Source organism: Drosophila miranda, chromosome XL (genome assembly GCF_003369915.1).
Source record: "Drosophila miranda strain MSH22 chromosome XL, D.miranda_PacBio2.1, whole genome shotgun sequence".
Classification (NCBI taxonomy): Eukaryota; Metazoa; Arthropoda; class Insecta; order Diptera; family Drosophilidae; genus Drosophila; species Drosophila miranda.
This window is the reverse complement of record NC_046673.1, coordinates 14,582,573-14,601,966: the sequence shown is the minus strand read 5'-3', so window position 1 is coordinate 14,601,966 and position 19,394 is coordinate 14,582,573. Positions and strand designations below refer to the sequence as shown.

The 19,394-nt window shown below is 48.1% G+C and overlaps 2 protein-coding genes across 2 annotated transcripts; both read left to right on the top strand.

Moving 5' to 3' along the window:
* The first annotated feature begins 1,043 nt into the window (after positions 1-1,043).
* Positions 1,044-16,591, top strand: LOC108164936 (small G protein signaling modulator 2). Its single transcript, XM_017300925.2, has 7 exons — positions 1,044-1,481; positions 11,289-11,977; positions 12,042-13,074; positions 13,138-14,198; positions 14,269-14,573; positions 14,636-14,913; positions 14,970-16,591. The coding sequence occupies exons 1-7, from the start codon at positions 1,463-1,465 to the stop codon at positions 15,056-15,058; spliced, it is 3,474 nt and encodes a 1,157-aa protein (XP_017156414.2). The 5' UTR covers positions 1,044-1,462; the 3' UTR covers positions 15,059-16,591.
* A 574-nt stretch (positions 16,592-17,165) lies between these two features.
* On the top strand, positions 17,166-19,007 carry LOC108164937 (glutathione S-transferase theta-1). Its single transcript, XM_017300926.2, has 4 exons — positions 17,166-17,324; positions 18,012-18,161; positions 18,228-18,650; positions 18,711-19,007. The coding sequence occupies exons 1-4, from the start codon at positions 17,234-17,236 to the stop codon at positions 18,854-18,856; spliced, it is 810 nt and encodes a 269-aa protein (XP_017156415.1). The 5' UTR covers positions 17,166-17,233; the 3' UTR covers positions 18,857-19,007.
* The last annotated feature ends 387 nt before the right edge of the window (positions 19,008-19,394 follow it).

Below are 19,394 nucleotides of genomic sequence, written 5' to 3'. Positions count from 1 at the left end.
ATCGGTGCGGGCAGGGTTGGGGCGGCGGGGAGGCCAAGCCAAGGCGTTATGGCGCACACTCAATGCGAAGCAACAGCGGGCCCATTACACCCGAAATGTTTTCGCCCAAAAAATGTGGGGCATACTTATACACACACACACACAGAGGCACAGGCACAAGCCCATGCGGCATATATGTGTGCATTTGTGTGTGAGTGAGGCTGGGGCATGTGGCGTGTTTTCGTCCTGTTGCTTGTGGCAGGCAGATTTTCACCACGCAGCGTGCGACGTCAGCAAACTGTTAACGGTTAATACGCACACACACACAGACACACACAATATGTATACATACAGACACACTGGCATATGTACTAGGCAAGTGCGAGCGAGATGCCCGATGGCCCAAAGGGCGCAACGCGAAAAGCTTCCGAAATGTAGCGTAATGGAGGCGGGTGTATGGAGCACAGTGGGACAAAAAAAAACCAAGGCAGCGAGCAGCAGCAGCAGAAGCGAGCAGCAAGCTTCGTGCGCTTGTTGTTGTTGTTGTTGTTGTCGCTGTCGCTGTCGTTGTCGTTGTCGTTGTTCACGCTCATCGTCAGCGTCATAGCCAGAGTCAGAGTCAGAGTCAGAATTTGTGTCTGGCTGGCGGTTCGGTTCGTTCGGTTGCTTTCAGTTTCAGTTTTCAGTTTTACTTGGGAGTTTGTCGCGTGCAGTAGTTGAGGGATAAGCAGTGGCTGCTACGCATTCTAAGCATAATAATTAGGGACTTGGTCAGTTGTTCGTAAAGTCGTCGAGTCGAGTGGAGTGGAGTGGAGTGGAGTCCGTGGTCATTCGGTCAGTGATTCAGTCAGTCAGTCGGCTATTCCTTCAGAGTTTCCTATCGAGAGATATATTGTTGTAATGATGGGAGCGCGCGCTCGTTGCTCCTCTCCGGCGGCAGGCAGGATGCCAAATTATTAATAAAGCACCAGACCAGGCAGCAGCAGCAACTAGTTAATAGGCAGCCGAATATATAAAAAAAAGAAACAGAAAAAACAGCAAAAACAGCAAAGAAGAAGGAGCCCAAAAGGAAGAGCATCCAAGCAAAGAAAGCAAGGAAGCGCAAAGGACAGAAAGGAAAAGAACGAAACGGAACGGAAAGAGGGTCTAAGAGGGGAGTGAAAAGACGCGCAGCCCACAGGCGACACTTTACCGTTTTACCGTTCATCGCATATCCATTCTCTGCTGCCGCTGCCGCTGTTGCTGTTGCTGTTGCTGCTGTGTGCCGTTTACACTCCTCCTCGCACAAAAACAAACAGCCACATTTTCGAAATACATTTTACGCGCGCGCGTGTGACAGAGAGAGAGAGAGGGAGAGAGCGAGCGAAAAAGGAATTACGGTGCAAAAAGCTTTGGGCAATCTGCCCGAACGACTAGCTAGGCCGCCGTAAGCGCCAAAACACACGCCCACACACCGAAATTCCACGCGAAGAGCCACTCGAAAATGGTGCAAACCAATGCAGGTAATACATACAAAAACATACATAGATATATATGTGTAGGTGGGTAGATGCGTTTGTAGATTGTGGCTGCATTCAGGTATTGCTTTTCACATTTTTGTGATTTCACACTCGCCCACCGCGGAAGCGGCGATTGAAGCGATGACTGGAAAGCTTCATGCTAATATTTCACACACATATACATATACATATGCCTACATTCATGTGAGTATGGGCATTGGGTGGTGTGGTGGCAATGCATTCCATTCCATTCCAACCCATCCCCCATTGCGGCTCCGGTAATCCCGGGCAATCAGCGAGCGGTGCTTCACCTAATGCGACAATAGTGTGTATCTTTTTGTTTTTGTTTGCAATGCCATGAGGGGGCATGGGGCATGGGGCACACACATTCAAGGCCATGATGGAAGGAGGTTCTCAACAGGTTATCCATCCAGAAGTACCCAAATATTGTCTCATTTTCTCCAAGCAAAAACAACACTTTAAAGACTAGTTAAGGAAGATCCTGCTCGTGCTCCTGCTCCTTAAACACTGTGGCTCACTATGCTGGTAAGCCTGCCCGGCGGCTCCTGGTTTCTCTGGCAACAGGTTATCTGGCCATCTGGCTGTCAGGCCTGTTTGCATTGCACAAACAGCAGACCCGACCAGATCTTCCATCCATCAGCCAAGGCCAAGGCGGATGAGCCTTTAGCATAATGAAATGAAAATGAATTTGTCCAGTGCTGGCGGCGGCCATGACTGTAGCCCTTTGGCTTCAGCTCCAGCTCCAGCTGCCGCTTCCTTCTGTCACTTTATCTCTCTGTGGCTGTTTGTGTTTCTTGCAGCTTAGCCACAATCAAGGCCGCATAAAAACTGCATGGCGCACGGCAACAGGTTGGCCGGGTGGTGGGTGGGGGGTAGTCTTGTCCCCCCCCCCCCACCCCTTAATCCAATGTAACGACTTTGGCTGTTGCTGTAACAGAAACATCAGCAACAGCAACAGCAACAGCACTCTCCTGATTGATTGTCTGCGAAAGATTAAGCCCGTCCGTCCGTCCATCTATTCATTCTGGCCGTGACTGTGCTGCTGCTCAAGACCTTTGCACATACATATGTACGAGTTGTATGTCTTTTTAGATCCCCAGGATAGGCTTCCCTTTCACCCGGAAGGAGCTGGAGCTGTTGCCGTGCAGTTTTTATACACGGCAAGAAAACCACTGATCTCCCACTGAAAAATGCAATCTACAGACAATATTTATGTGATTGAAAAAAGGTGCAACGGCAACGATGACATAAAGTGGACCCATACCCAGGAGATATCTCGTCCATCGTCCTAAGGCACCTCGTGTCGAGTCGAGCCACGAGCTCAATTGTTTTTTAGCCCAACTGGAACGACCTTGTAGGTGTGGGTGAGGGTAAGGGGCGGTTGGAACTCCGTCACATGAAACAGTAATCCCACAGGCAGTAATCCCTTTGTGCCCAATGGGACACATGGAACAGCGAGACCTTTTGCATTTTTCACATCTTCTTGGATGCATTTTTCGAGATCCTTGGCCTCAATCTTTTTCCTGCAAAAAGTTTTTCTTACGAGCGATTGGCCCAGCCAATGGCGAATGCCTGGGGATGTTTCTAGGCTTTTAGGCACCAGCATCTCGGAAGCTTTAGGAAAAAACAAAAGCTAATTGAAAAACGAGTAGTGTTGCACAGCGTTCAACTGAAATGGACGATTGGTAGTTTTACAACACTGAAATGAAATTAGCTTATATAGGCGAGTGGGCAGGGGACTTGCTCTCTAGTAGATCAATAAGACCAGTTCGATCTTGATCTTGGAAGATAGCCTTGCACCTAGGGAAACGTTACTCGATCTTGCATTTCTCGCAGTGCATTCATTGCAGTGACTCTTTCGTGACGGAGACGGGGCATGGGGCATGGGGCACGAGGCACGGGGCACGGGAACACTGACACTGAAGGATGGGACGCATAGATGGGGCAAAGCCAGTTGGTTGCTTTATGGCTTCCCTTGGATGAACGTAAAACTTTTATGAATGAAAGGCAATTGGCCACATCAATGTGGTAGTGAAACGAATACTAACACGAGACTGGGAGGGGAGAGGAGAGGAATATATATATGCCATAGTCAATGCCGTGCCGTGTCGTGTCGTGCCATAGAGAGAGTGGAGTGGAACGTGGCGCTTGGCGCGTGGGCGTCTGTTTACTTCTTATTCGCCTGTTCTGGCTAGCGGCCTTGCCTTGGCCGCACACAGACATTCATTCTCCGCCAGGACCTGGCGGCACTTCCCACTCGGATATGGGCGAACGTGAAAGGCTCTGGTGATGCATATCCGCCACCGACACCGACGACGGCCGACGGGCGACGAGGCTCGGGAGGATGACGATGAGGTTGATGATGATGGTGTGGCCTCTATCAATCGCTCAATTATGGCATTAGCTGTGGGCTAAGGACGAGATTGACTGGGAAAAGTCAGTCACTCAGCACGGACCTGTCGTTGAGTCCCCCCCCCCCCCCCATTTAGTTGACACTCACAGTGGGGTCACACTGGGGTCACAGAGGAGACGCGTAGGGGCACGTGTGCGTTAAGTATGCGGGTCGTAAAGCCGTATGTGCTTTCGAGCTGGCGCCTCCAAGGGATTGCTAGGCACCGATAATAATCTGCCGCATGCCCATAATAATGGAAGCCAGAAAGCATCCAAGGGGAGATCAAAAAGCTTTCAGCGGATTCCTCCACATGGGAGCCCACGGGAACGGGGACCCATCCAATGCCGTGCCAGAGTTGGCCAAGAACTCCCACTGGGAGCACACGATCTTCCAGGGCTCAGTGCTCGTTCGGGAATGATCTTCATGCCCATACAAAAAGCAATCTGCTTGGGGTAATGGATTTCTGTTGTAGTCTCTGCCTTTGGGTCCACGGATTAATGTTCGCATTCCATCTTAAATCTGTTGTTGCAACGCATTCCGCTGCCCTTGGACCTGTCCTTGGATTTACTGCTGTACTGCTGTACCGTTACTTTGTGGCACGTTTCCTTTCCCGACAAAAGCCCTTAAAGATGGGCGACTTACTGTCAGGGCAACAGAGACTCGTTATCCGTGCCGTGCGTGTGCGTGTGCGTATTTGTGTGTCCTCTGTGTCCTGTGCGTCCTATCAGAGCCATTAATATTAAGCCCAAAACTCAGTGTCGGGAGGCAGTGTCAGGGCGTCGCTCTGGTTAGGCTCTGGCTCTCCTTCAAAATTAAAAGTCCACTGTCTGGTCATCATTAATTTTACGTCCAGCCCCCCCTTGGACATGACAGCCCCAGTGTTTGTCTCAGTCTCAGCCCCAAACCCTGATCCCTGTCCCTGTCCCTGTCTCTGACCCACTCGATTGTCCTTTCATCGTTGGTTTTTGTCGTTGCCCCTTTGGAATGCCTGCCAAAGTTGTCCCGTTTGGATGGCACACAAATTTCTCAAGTTCTGAGTGAGCAAAATTGCAAAAGAGAAATTCCTTAAATTGTCAATCAAATTCCTTAAAAGTGTCCTTGGCATTGCCCTCCATATACTGGTAAATTGATAACGATCGCCGTTTGATGGGGCTATAAATAGGTCATACTTTAATGGGCGATTTTTTCGCCTGCCATTATTGAATAGAGATCCTAGAGTGCTCTAGGATGAAGGCCAAGTATTATTGAAATCAAAGGCAGTTGAAGCCAGTATTATGACTTAAGGCTGAAGAGACTAGAGATGGCTAGGTTTTTGTGTCCATGCAGAGCTCAACGAGAGGCAATTTTTATCTTAAATTCCGTAGATACCGGCGACAAATGCCTGACTATTAGTCGACCCGGCATCTTTAATTAGTTTATCTGAAAGTTTGTTCCAGTTCCTTGCGCTTCGATCATTGAGTTTCACATAACAGGGGCGGAACCAGAACCAGAGCCAGTGGCTATCATATTGATTCAGGAACTTTCTTCACTTTCTATGTGGGCTGTTGGCTTCCCTCTCTCTCTCTCTCTTTCTGTCTCTCTTTGTGGCTCCTGTTGCTTTTGCTGTTGCTGCCGTAAGAAAATGCAATTTGTTGGCTTTTTGCAATTAAGATGAAATTCTCTGGGCTTCAATTATCCGACTCTGACCTTTGCTGCACATTCCACTAGTTACGGCGTGGTCTCTGGTTGCTCAAGAATGTTGTTCTGCAGAAATCAGAAATCAGAGCTTGCTACAATCAAAATTACCATTTCACAATTGCAGTTTGCAATTTGCCATTTCTTCATTTTCCATTTGCATTTGCATTTGCATTTTGCTGACTCCATCCACCACCCACACGCTCGCCCTCGCCCACGTCCATCTCCATGTTGAACTGAAATCCTAATTATGCCGAGCAAACCTTTCCAATTGAGTTTGAGAGGCTTCTCCCTCCTCCGAGTGCAGCGACGTAGTAAAATGTCAGAGGGTGCACCACATGCCACGGGTATGCACGAGTGCACGTACGCACGGCTGCACGGCTGCACGGGTGCACGGGTGCACGGGTGCACGTCGTGTGTGTGGGCGGGTAATGGATTGCTCAAAGGGGGCAATCACATCCCCTTTTAGTGACCTTTGGCATAGCTTTAAGCCAAGCACTGATCTTTGGCTTAAGCATTCGATTCCATGGAGACTGGAATGCCTGCCCAAAAAAGTAGGCAACACTTTTTGTCTCTAGGCGACTTTGCAGATGTGGCAGAATGTCCTCCTGCGGGGACTTTGTGTCGCAATTTCAGTTCAATTTGCAGTCAGAAATGGCCAGACTAGTGACTGCAGCTATTTTGAGTAGGATTTACAAGCTACGGTCTGAAGGGGAGCATCCAGGGCGGATGAGTGATAATTCCATTGGCAAAATGATGTGCGTTCTAGGCTATATCTATACTTAAGCTCTTATTTTAAGTTTAGTTGAAGATCTCAATGAAATGAGGTTTTTTTTTTAATGAATTTATGAAAAGTTCTGCAAATTTGTTTGTCTTTTTCAGGCTAAAACACTGCCATAATGCGAAATCCCTGGCTCAAATATATCAAAGCATATTCATTTTGAATCCCTTAATGAATACTTGACCTTTGTCTTAGTTTTAGCCCATAATTGGCGACTGCATTGAAACAAACAAACAAAAAAATATGCATTCCGTATGCAGGGGGGTATGCCACATGTCTCCCATGACTCTAATTAATCTACTGAATTGCTGGCTTTTTCTCAGATTCGACAAGGAAAGGCCTCTTCTATTTGGGGTACAGACCCCCTTAATGAGCATGGGATTAGGACAAACTTATGGTTCCTTAAGTTTCCCAAGAATGAAACCCCGATAAACTTTATTCCTGAGAGGGTAATGAGGGGGAGAAATAGCTACTTTTGTTGCTGGATGTGATTTTATTGGCAGTAAACATCGAAGGAATCCATATCCATATGTTCAGTACCCCCGCTTTCCTTTCCCCATGGGTTATGCCACATTCGCCCCCCCGTATCCCAAATTAAGTTGGGCTCTGTGTGGATCCAATGGTAATGCAGTTTGCGTGTTGAAACAAGCACCAGACAAGCCCTCGTACTCCGGGGCACACACAAGCATATACGAATACGAATACGAGTACATTAGACCGTAATTAATGTCGCAGTTTCGCACTTCCACTCCCACACCACCCACCGCCTCCCCTCCCTTTCTCTGGCTCTCTCTATGAATATTTGTATGTACATGTATCGTCTTATGTACGCGTATATGTGTATTTTGTTATCTGTTTATGCGGGTGTTTCTCTCCCAAAAACCAAAAAAAAGAAGGAAAAGGTACAGCCGAAAGCTCATTTGGCCACAAAATGAATTGAAAGCGAAGGCAAACACACAAAAACAAAAACAGAGAGACAGATGTAGCACCGATAGGAGGTTGGGGATAGGGGCGGCACACACACACACACACACAGAGGAAGGCTTTCTCCTCATACCATACTTTGGCCCCATATTCCATTGTCTAATTAAGTGTTTATCTTAATTCTACGCGTACATACGAAAAAGTTTGTCAGATTGATAAACTCCCAGGCATTACATAGTATATACATAAGAAATACATACATATATTTAGATATTCAGATATGAATACCAGTGTGTTCGAGTGTATACTGGAATTGTTGTCTGCCCCGTATAGTTACACTTCGAATTAAATATTTATGCCGGTATATTGGCACCGAGATCTCATATCCTTGGCTTAAACGACGCGCAATTAATGGATCTACACAAATAAAATATAAAAACTTAGGAAGCAAATTTTTTTCGACTTTTCCCGAGTTTTTAAAATCAAAATTTTGAAAAAAACACCTCATAAAATGTTAAATTTTGCATTTAAACGATTAATTTACAAAATAATCAAAATTTATAGCTAAATTTTCAGAATTGCAACTAAAAAACTGAAGTTTAAATACACAAATTTTGCCTTTATAAAAAACTTAAGTCATACAAATTTTCAAAACCCCGAATCTATCAGGAACAGTTTGATTTTGTGATATAAAAGACTATTTGAAATGTATATTTAATTTAAAGATGGCTGTGTCTCTTTTTACTAGGCCAGCTTTCTGTCAGTGCATCGATGCTGTTGCCACAAGATAATTTTTATTGGGGTGTCTCCTTCTACATGAGAACTTTTAAACGCATTAAATGCAAACTTTTCAAACAGATATCTGTGGCCTTTTCAATGTCAAAGACCTTTCGAAATTGAGGTTTGCATTGGTACTGACCATCTTTAAAATCGTTCTAAAAAAAGGTCAAATGTAAAGTATTTATATCGTGCATCCACACACAAATAGATGGCCATTTTTATAAATATCCTTTCGGGCCATCGAATCGAATCCGGACCAACGAACAGCAAAAAATGTCGCTGGCTGAAAATAGAAAAACGATTCGCTTTGGAGCTTAATTTAAAATTGTGGCACCCAGACCGCACCCTCAATTAAGGGTTTGCTGGGTGGTTGGGTTGGCCAAAACTCTCGCTGAGTCTGAACCTAAGCATGAAAGCCATCAATTGGCATTTGAGGGCCAAATGAATTTACGATTACGATCCCTACAGGGAGGCCAGAGAAAGCCATAGGCATGTATTCAAAATGATTAAACATTCTATTGAAGTACGATTTACATTAATTTATTCCAATTTGCAATTTATTTCGAGTTTTTTACATTGAAAATGAAGCGCTCTAAGGATTGATTGTGGATTAGGTGTTGGAAGCAGGTGGAATCGCAGCCAGTGAGGCAGCCTTGCTTGCTTTCAAGCACCATCGTCATCAGGTTATGCAAATGGTCGAGAAGCACTGGCGCTGACTGGGAAGCCAGGGAAGTGTCCGTCAAGAGCGGGAAAAACGATATTTACCAAACAAGCAAGCACACTCATCCGAAAGTGCTGATTGGTGCTCTCCAAACACTTGAATTCCGATGAGCAACACCCGAAGGTGGCGAGGACCCATTGAGAGGGACCTACAGAGTGAAGTCAAATGGTCTTTAGATTCGGGGAAGTGCTTAATGAGGCTACGAAGAGATTTGAGGCGGAAGAAGCCTAACCATTAAATACAGGGCTATTAAGAATGTGGCGTTTAAATTGTAAGTTCTTTCCACTATACTCGTATAGTATTTCCATCCGCTTCTGTGGCTTCTGTGCGCCTGGAGCATACCCCAAGGAACAATCGGGTGTGGGGGATACTCGAGGTCACCTAGAACGTGAGAGTTACTCATTGGCTCTCTTCTCGTCTGGTCTTCGTTCCGATTCCCACTGCTCCATGGACCAGCTTCTGTTTCTGTTCTTGTCCTGCCTTATGTTCGCAGTCCAATTCCTGTGACTCCTGTGACTCCTGTTCCGGTCCCTGTCTATTGAATTCTGCAAGGATCTGCTCATGGTCCTGCGTCATACCTGCTTCCCTTCTGCTCTTGGCCCTACTCTTTGTGTATCCTTGTTCCTGTTGCTCCTCGGTCTGACCCTGCTGCTTGACTCCTTTTTAATATTCCTGCTGCTCCTTGCTCTTGCCCCTGCAGCTCCTTTCTCTACTCCTGTTTCAACTCCTGTCAATGCTGGCCATTCCCCAATGGTTTTTAAACTTTACTTTGTCCCCAGATCCAATGTCCAAAGGCAGGAGGTGCCGGGAATGGCGATGGGGAGGGGTGTTGTGGCAGTAACCATTATCCATTGTATTTCCTTTCATTTGTGCAGCGTCAACATGCGGCATGGGGCATGGGGCATGGGGCAAACAAAGAAGCAAATAATTATACAAATCAACCAAAGACAAATATAAACTTTTGCTCTCTGCCATCACCATCTCTCCATCTGTCTGTTTGTGTCGCTCTTGATATTTGCATTTCCCAGCTGCCCTGACACCGTTCTCATGCCCCATGCCCCATGCCCCATGCCACACTGGCCCCATGCCAGTAGAAATTAAGTTATTAAAACTTTGGTGCCTCCTCCCCGCTGGCCATTTAAATGCTAATTGCATGTGTGCCGCATAAAAACTAAGCGATGTTGCACACAGCAAATGAAAATGGTGCAACAAAGGAGCAGTAATTAAAACGGGGAAGCCCCGAGCACCATCCAGCCATCCAGCCATCCATCGGAGCCGCACAGCCACAGCTTCAGCCTCAGCCCCAGCCAGTGGCAAGGACATGGCCTGGCGACAACTCGGTCGGCGTCCCAGACATCAGCAGAGTGTCGCCGCCACCAATACACCATTCCACCCCCCCCCTACGCCCCATGGTAGAGTGTTGCCACATCATCATCATCGTCATCATCAGCATTAAAACGCGGAAAGGACACACATAATGAGCTCGACACGCAGCTGGCGACTTGACTTTATTGCTGAGTGCATTTGGGGGAAACCCTAAAACCGAACCCCCAATGCTGGGGCACATCGATATCCCATACCCCCTGAAATTGAGGAAGATGAGGGACCTCACAAACCCCCAACAGGAGTAGTCCTTGAACCCCTGTTACACGGTGATTCTCTATGCGAGTTTCCCATAAGCGAACAGACACGTTTCGTGATCCGTCTAGATCATCATCCCATGAACATGTATCGGCGGAAGCGAGTGAGTCGGAGGTAACGAGTAACGAGTGTGCAGATATATATGTATCTTTAGTCATATATCAGGATCATTTTCTCTACAACCCTGCAGCTTTAGATCATTCTTCATTCTTGGAAATTTGCATTTTTTTACACGAAAATTTATTGCAATTTGCGCTGTGCGCTTCTTCCCGCCATTTGGCTATAATTCATTCGGAATCCTTGAATCATTATTTATCATTCGTCATCCTTGTATGGGATATTTGTATCTTCTCTCTATATAGTATCTGTATCTGTGTGTTGTCATTTGTCATTCGGGCATTCCTCCAGCCATCCGAGGAGCCCTCTCTAAATGGAAAACAATTAATGAAAATGAAATTATCCATGGCCGTAGGACATCACATCATGAATTTAGAGTGCAAATGCCATTAGCATTTGTGCTTGTTCCTGAGTGGGCGTGGCCAAAGTGGTCAACATTTTGAGGAGCAGCCAGCAGCAGCAGGCCGCAGGGGGAGCACGACCCGGCTCTGTGTGGGGGGGGGGGGGCACATGTTGAACATATTGAATTTCAGAGTGCAGGAAGGATGTGACGCTGCCAGTGCCAGTGGCAGTGCCAGTGGCAGTGGCGGGGGACACACACAAACCTCGTAGATGTGGCAGGAGGCAGGGTCTGACGGCGGGGGTATTTGACATTGGGGCGTTGTCGCTGTGATTTCATTTTAAGGCCCTGCGGGGGGCTATACTTTTTATGAGATTCACTTTGCCGCACAGATGGTGATAATGATGATGTTATTCCAGATGGCTGCGACTACAAGGAGCGGCTGATAGCCAGCGTCAAGAAGGAGGTGAAGCAACTGATGGAGGAGGCGGTGACCAAGAAGTACGTCCACGAGGAGAGCAGCTCGGTGACGTCGCTCTGCGGCGCGGTGGAGGCCTGCCTCAGCCAGGGACTGCGACGCCGGGCCCTCGGTCTGTTCAAGACCTCCTCGACAACGGCCCTGCTGCACAAGATCGCCAAGAGCTGCCCAGAGGCGGAGCACATCAGCAAGCTGGTGCAGGAGATCGAGGCGATGGACCCGAACAAGCGCTCATCCTCCAGCAGCGACAGCTTCCAGCGGCCCCCGATGCTGAAGAAGAGCAGCAGCAATTCGATGCAGTCCGCCAGCAGCAGCAGCAATGCCACCGGCAACGCCTCCACCGCATCCGCCGTCAGTGCCAGTGGCAGTGGCAGTGTCAGCAGCTCGAGCATGGCGTTGGTCAGCATGAAGTATCTGTGGATCCGCTTGGCGCTCTACGAGAAGCGTCTGACCAAGATCATCGAGTATCTGGTGAGCAATGCCAGCAGCTTTTACGACCGCGACTCCCTGGTGGCCGACTCCGACTATGGATCCATTCTCAGCTCCCTGCTGGTGGGGCCCTGTGCCCTAGACTTTACGCGGGCCAAGACAGCCGACCATTATTGGACCGATCCGCATGCCGATGAACTGGTGAGTCCCATCTCTGTTCCCCCCTGAGGCGTGTCTCTATTCTGTTTGCTGTTTTCTGTTCCAGGTGCAACGTCATCGAATCAGCTCGGGACGCCGCTCCTCGTCGACCTGCTCGCGGCCGGCGATCATCAACTTTAAGCGGAGCCTGAACACCAGCTCGGATGAGGCCAGCACCGGCTCCTTCAAGTCCATGGCAACGGCGAGCGTGGCCAAGGACTACGTGGAGTCGCTGCATCAGAACGCCAAGGCGACGCTGCTCTACGGCAAGAACAATGTGCACGTCCTGCCCAAGGACGTGGCCGAGCCGATGGCCGGCTACCTGAGTCTGCACCAGCACATCCAGACGCTGACCATCAAGTGGACGCCGAATCAGCTGATGAACGGCTACAACGAGGCGGATGAGGGCGAGGACATCGACAAGGAGGCCTTCTGGGCGTACGCCCTCAACATCAACGTGGACGAGATCGTGTACGTGCATTGCCACCAGAGCCGGGGCGAGGACAGCGGCGGCACCGTCATCCTGGTGGGCCAGGACGGGGTGCAGCGACCGCCCATCCACTTCCCGGAGGGCGGGCACATGCAGCAGTTCCTCAGCTGCCTGGAGACGGGCCTGCTGCCGCACGGACAGCTGGATCCGCCGCTCTGGTCGCAGCGCGGCATTGGCAAGATGTTCCTCTGGCCGAAGAGCATGCGCCGGCGCATCCTTCCATCGGTGATGGAGTCCGTGGACGAGACCCCCATCGACTATGTCTTTCGCATTGTCAGCAAGAGCCGGCACGAGGAGTTCGCTGCCACCCACTCGATACTGGACTTTGTGCGGAGCACACCGCGTCGCGCCCAGCTGAGCAGCTGCTCCACCACCGGCAGCAGCGACTGCTCGAGCAAGAGCCTCTCCATCGATCAGTATCCGGTGGAGTCGCCGCTGCTGTTGCTGCAACAGCAGCACGCTCAGAACACCAGCATCGAGATGGTCTGCTCCACCATGCGCCGCCAGATCATCTCCCGGGCCTTCTACGGCTGGCTGGCCTACTGCCGTCATCTATCCACGGTGCGGACCCATCTCTCCGGACTGGTGCATGGCCGGATCACGCCAGAAAGTGAGTTCCTGCAGGACCCCCTGCGGTCCATGTTTGCTTAATGCGGTTTCTGTTTCTTTTTAGTGAAAGCCGATGAGGAGGGTCTCACGAAGGAGCGCTGGCAGCTCCTCAATGCGGATGGTGTCCTCGAGAATGCCACCGAGTTCTATCGCTTGGTGTACTTTGGCGGCGTGCAGCCGGATCTGCGGCAGGAGGTGTGGCCCTACCTGCTGGGCCACTACGCCTTCGGGTCCACCCGCGAGGAGCGTAAGAAACAGGACGAGACCTGCAAGCATTACTACGAGACGACGATGAGCGAGTGGCTGGCCGTCGACGCCATTGTGCAGCAGCGGGAGAAGGAGAAGACCGCCAGGGCGGTGGCAAAGCTCAGCTCCAGCGGCAGCAACAGCGGCAACGAGCGGACGGTGCGTGCCGCCGATCTCGACGCGGGCGGAGAGCTGGAGAACGAGGTGTTCGAGGACATCTCGGACATATCCGATCCGGGCGACCTGGAGTTCGATGACGAGCAGCGACAGCAACAGCAGCAGCAGCAGCAGCAGATCCATGGCCAGCAGCAGAAGCAGAAACACCAACAGCAGCAGCAGCAGGAGGAGGTGTCCGTTAGTGGCATGCACCTGTGCGTGAAGCCCATTCCAAGGGCCATGAAGACCAGCACCGACTCGGGCCATGTGGACGAGGGCGAGAACTTTAACGAGCTGGATGAGGAGGCCGAGCAGGAGCAGCAGGAGCAGCAGGAGAAGATCAACGCGGAGCCGCCCATAGCCAGCTGCTCTACGTCAACAGCATCCTCCTACGAGACGGTGGGACCCGGCGGAGCCCCCCACCAGCCCAGCGACAGCCGCAGCCGCAGCGTCCTCAGTCCGGAGTACCTCAGCGCCGACGATCTGCAGCTGCCCGAGGACGAGGAGGAGGTCAAGCCCCCTCAGCAGCAGCAGCAGCAGCAGCAGGCAGCTGTCATCATCACCAACGCCTCGGTGGATATTGCCAACTGGGAGCGCAGCCCCAAGGCGGGCAACAGTCAGCAGATGTCCCCCGTCCAGGAGCAGGCGGCGGCCCTGGATGCCCTGCAGCAGCCGAAGTCGGCCTGCGCCTCCCCAGCCAGCTCCAATGGTGGGGTCTACAGTGTAAGTATAGCATCTCCATGATACGTATATGTACCCTCGATGATCCTTGACGATTTGTTGCCATCCGCAGAGTGAGCTGCTCGAACAGTTCGGCCTCAATCTGCATCGGATCGAGAAGGATGTGCAGAGATGCGATCGCAACTACTGGTACTTTGCCAACGAGAATCTGGACAAGCTGCGCAACGTGATATCCACGTATGTGTGGGAGCATCTGGACGTGGGCTACATGCAGGGCATGTGCGATCTGGTGGCCCCACTGCTGGTCATCTTCGACGACGAGTCCCTGAGCTACAGCTGCTTCTGCAAGCTCATGGAGCGCATGATCGAGAACTTTCCCAGCGGCGGTGCCATGGACATGCACTTTGCCAACATGCGGTAGGATCTGATCTGATTTTCTTTACGCCTGTTATATGCTTATAATCTTTTCTTAATGGCAGATCCCTCATACAAATCCTCGACTCGGAGATGTATGATCTGATGGACTCGAATGGGGACTACACGCACTTCTACTTCTGCTACCGCTGGTTCCTCTTGGACTTCAAGAGGGAGCTCGTCTACGACGATGTCTTTGCCACTTGGGAGGTGATCTGGGCGGCCAAGCATATAGCCTCTGGGCACTTTGTCCTCTTCCTGGCCCTGGCCCTGCTCGAGACCTATCGCGACATCATCCTCTCCAACAGCATGGACTTTACCGATGTCATCAAGTTCTTCAATGGTAAGCGAACACCGATTGCTCTTAGATTATTCGATTCATAGTCGATTCTCTTGCAGAAATGGCCGAACGCCACAATGCCCAGGCAGTGCTCCAGCTGGCTCGGAGCCTCGTCCTGCAGCTGCAGATGATCATCGAGAACAAGTAGAGGGGAAAACACTATAATAAACGAGTAGTAGCGTAATAGTAGACCAGTAGACCCATAGAGAGTTTAGATCGTAGTTCGGATCGTCAGTCAAATTTCGTTTGCCAAAAAGGATAATCAAACCAAAAGAAATCAAAAATATAGCAAAAAAAAGAAAAAGCAACAATAAATAGTATGCATAGGAAATACTTTTGTTTCTCACTCGATGTCTTCTTTATATGCGACATGCAACGTGCAACATGCGACTCTAAATGTAACCGTAACTGTAACTGTGAGTGTAACTGTATCTGTATTTATATGAATGTAAGCTGTGTTCTTCCCAAACAAAACATTTCTCACGCATATCCCCAACAAACCGAAACAAAAACCAAAACAGGGGCTGACAATGCAAAAGACTCTACAAATCAATGGAAACTATTGAAATCTTATATATATCTACCATATACTGTATACTGTATAGGAATCTAACTGTTTTTTTCTTGTTTTTTTTGAATATGTGTGGGTCCTCATGGGACCCATGCAGATATACAAAATATATAGTTATATATACGAGCATATTCGATATATGTACGATATACGATATTGAGAATCAAATTAGTGCAATGTAATTATCACGCCTATATCAAAGGCAAATCAAATTATGAATATACACCATATACACTACTTATATATAGGGCATTTCAGAACTGCTGTGGGAACAGTGTAACAAAACCCACTTGATGGAGCGACACAACAAAAAATTGGAATGCAATTAAAAGGAAAAGATGAGAACAGTCTTACAGCACTGAAACGCACTTTACACCACATACGCAATATATGTACAAATAATAACTGAAATAAATCAAAATGAGATCTGAATCTAAACTCTGATTGTAATAATCAAAACCACAATAAGTCGAGAGAACTCAAACAATTACAATCATTCCATATGTATCTTGAGTGTCTATACTATGCATGTATCTGAATATCTGTACTCTAAAAGCTGCTCACCGAAACCGAAACCGAACAGAACCCAACCAAAATCGAACTAAAACGAAACTTCAAATTCGTTGTTGTTTATTTGAGTTGTATCTTATTTTTTATATAAATATATATATATGTATACACATACACACACACCCAAATTATATATAGATATATAGGGATTATATATGTACATATATGTATTACCATTACCTTCCTCCCTGTGTGATCTCTCTCTGTCTCTACACCGAGTATAAATGTTGTGGATTACTACTAAACCTATATTGTATCTTTATACCCCGTAAATTATGCGATAAACAGAAACAGAACTCAGACAGAACTCAGACAACAATCTTTGTAAATGTACCTTTTCTCAGACCAGAGCCGGGTATAAATCATCTGCTTTTTATCTGATTTTATCTCAATTACAAGTACATACCATATACCTATACATATACAGAACAGAACTATATACATATATGTACCTATACGTATGTAACAAGTACAAAAGAAACCAAATGAATGAACACAAAGAACATGTTTAAAATGAAATCAATAAATACCACATACATATACGATAAACAAACAAAAATAGAACAACTTTCGGGGAGCGGAAATACGGAACATACGATAAATCCAGATCCATCAGCTGATGATCATCCCCAAGCCCAATCCCAAAACCGAACCCAATGGCAACAGAGGTAAACAATTTCTCACTATCAAGCGATAAGGCAGGCCGGCGGACGGACGGACCTTCCTCGAAACCAGTACCGATGGTCATATATTGTATACTCTATACGAGCATTGCTGCTTTGGCTATTCCTGGTGTGGCAGCAACTTGATCGATAATCTTGGTCAACAATAAATGACGACGAGTGGGCATTGTGGTGGCACTGCATATGTTTCCCCGGGGAGGCAGAGTGAATGTATGGAACGGATGATTAGGCTGGGGGAAACCGTCTTATCGCACACCTACTCGCGCACGCTCTTCGAGTGTCCGATTTCGCCTTGCGCTTTTTTATTCCATTTCTGTTTACTTGCCTCCTCCTCATTCGCATTCGCATTCGCGTTCTGTGGTGCCCAATCGTCGCATCAGATCCGACTAGCATCCAATTTGCTAGCATATGTACTAACTACTATATAAAAGGCACCCCTGCAGCTGCAATCAACCCATTCCGCAGAAGAGGCGACCCGTGATCACACCACAAAAACAGAATGTCGTCGCGTTTGGCCACTTTGCTGGGCCTCAGCCAGGGATCAGAGGATCAGCACCACCTCCAAAAGGCCTTTGAGGAAGGCAGAAAAAGTGAGTATTATATTTGCTATCCGCTTTCCTTTCCCCTTTCGGTTGTTCGCAGTGGCAATAGATAAATATGGTGTGATCCCATATTCGATCCCGCCGATAGGCTAATCATTTCGGGTCTTATTGTGATTTATGAGTGAAGTGAATGTCGCACTTGAGATTGTGATAATGGAATATTTTCTTAAGCTTAAGGCAATGCAAATTTTTGCACTGCTCAGAATAAAAATTCCAATAAAAGGCACTAGAGTAGATCTTGCAAAATACATACCACTTCAGTGATGAAACAGTTTTGGTCCACTGTGCATTCTGTATTCTTTCGAACTCCTTTAAAACTCTTCCACACTTCCACAGAGCAAAAGATCACGCCAGCCGCGAAATACTGTAAAGCTTTTCGTTCTTCTCTCTTAAATATCGTAAAGTTTATTTACCCACGCACGCACGCCCTCAAAGCTCGCACTTGCTCTCTCCCGCTCTCGTGACCTACAAGCTTTGCTGGCTAAGCTTTGCCTCATTGATCGCTCAGTCGAATAAATGTGCTTCTGGTGAGTGCTTGTGCCAAAGCACGCCATTGAGGGGCCGCTTTACCGGCTGGGCTGTCTCTTGGGAAGAGGGGCACATATTTGTGTGATCTTTGGACTGTTGTTGCGCTGTTTAATCCGTTCTCTTGTGCTTGTGTTTGTGTTTGTGCAGCTCCCACCAGGCAGACAACGAACCTGAAGATGCCGCCGTCGCCGATCAAGTACTACTACGACCTGATGTCGCAGCCCTCGCGGGCTTTGTTCATCATATTTCGCCTGAGCGGCATGCCCTTTGAGGACTGCGTGGTTGCCCTGAGGAATGGTGGGTGCTGTGCCCCTAATCATACGTAGCTCCAATCTAATCTTTGCACTTTGCCCCCCGCCATAGGAGAGCACTTGACCGATGACTTCAAGCGCGATATAAACCGCTTCCAGCGCGTGCCCTGCATCAACGACAATGGCAACAAGCTGGCCGAGAGCGTGGCCATACTGCGGTATCTCAGTGCCAAGGGCAAGATACCCGAGCATCTGTATCCCAAGTACTTTGTCGACCAGAGTCGCGTGGATGAGTTCCTCGAGTGGCACCACATCTCGCTGCGACTCACCTGCGCCATGTACTTCCGCACCGTGTGGCTGGAGCCGCTGCTCACCGGCCGCACGCCCACGGAGGCCAAGATCGAGATGATGCGCATGCATATGGAGCGCAACCTGGACGTCGTCGAGGAGGTGTGGCTGGAGAGCAGCGACTTCCTGACGGGATCCGCGCTCTGCGTGGCCGATATCTTTGCAGCCTGTGAGATTGAACAGACACGTAAGTGGATGGGATTGATCTGCACTTTGAGTGTGAATTCTGACCTCTCTCTGACCTTAGGCATGGCTGATTACGATGTGAGGATCAAGTACCCCAAGATCCGGGCCTGGCTGAAGCGCGTACGCCAAAGCTGCAATCCCCACTACGATGTCGCCCACAAATTTGTCTACCAGATCTCGGGAACGGGTCCACAGGCCAAGCTCTAAAGCAACACTATCCAGCATCCAGCATCACCATTGCCTGACTGATTGCCATTTTGTACATAGAAGATCATTTTCATATCTTTAGGATAGAGTTTCTTTAGCATTCCTTATGCTACAGCTTAAATTATACAAAAATTGTCTTGTTTCTGGTTTATTCTTGTACATTTATTCTTAATATTTGTTGTTTCTCTTTATTGTGTCGTCATTTATAGCATTATAGAAATCCACATTTATTTGTTGTTTGAAAAAAAAATCATAATAAAAATACAATATACACATATACATATATAGTAGATGTACATACACATATATGTACACATATATAATATATATATATATAATAGAAAATACAATTTTTAAAAAATAACTACCTAAACTCTAACAAAAAATTGGTTTTTATTTAATAATAATATTTATATAGCAACGTTGCGCGCTTGGGGTTTCATTTCTATCATTCGTTTCCTACTCTCCTTCCGTTTCTGTTTCCTCTTCCCTTTCGCTTTCTACATGTCCTTTCCGTGTCGGGTAACAAAACAAAATG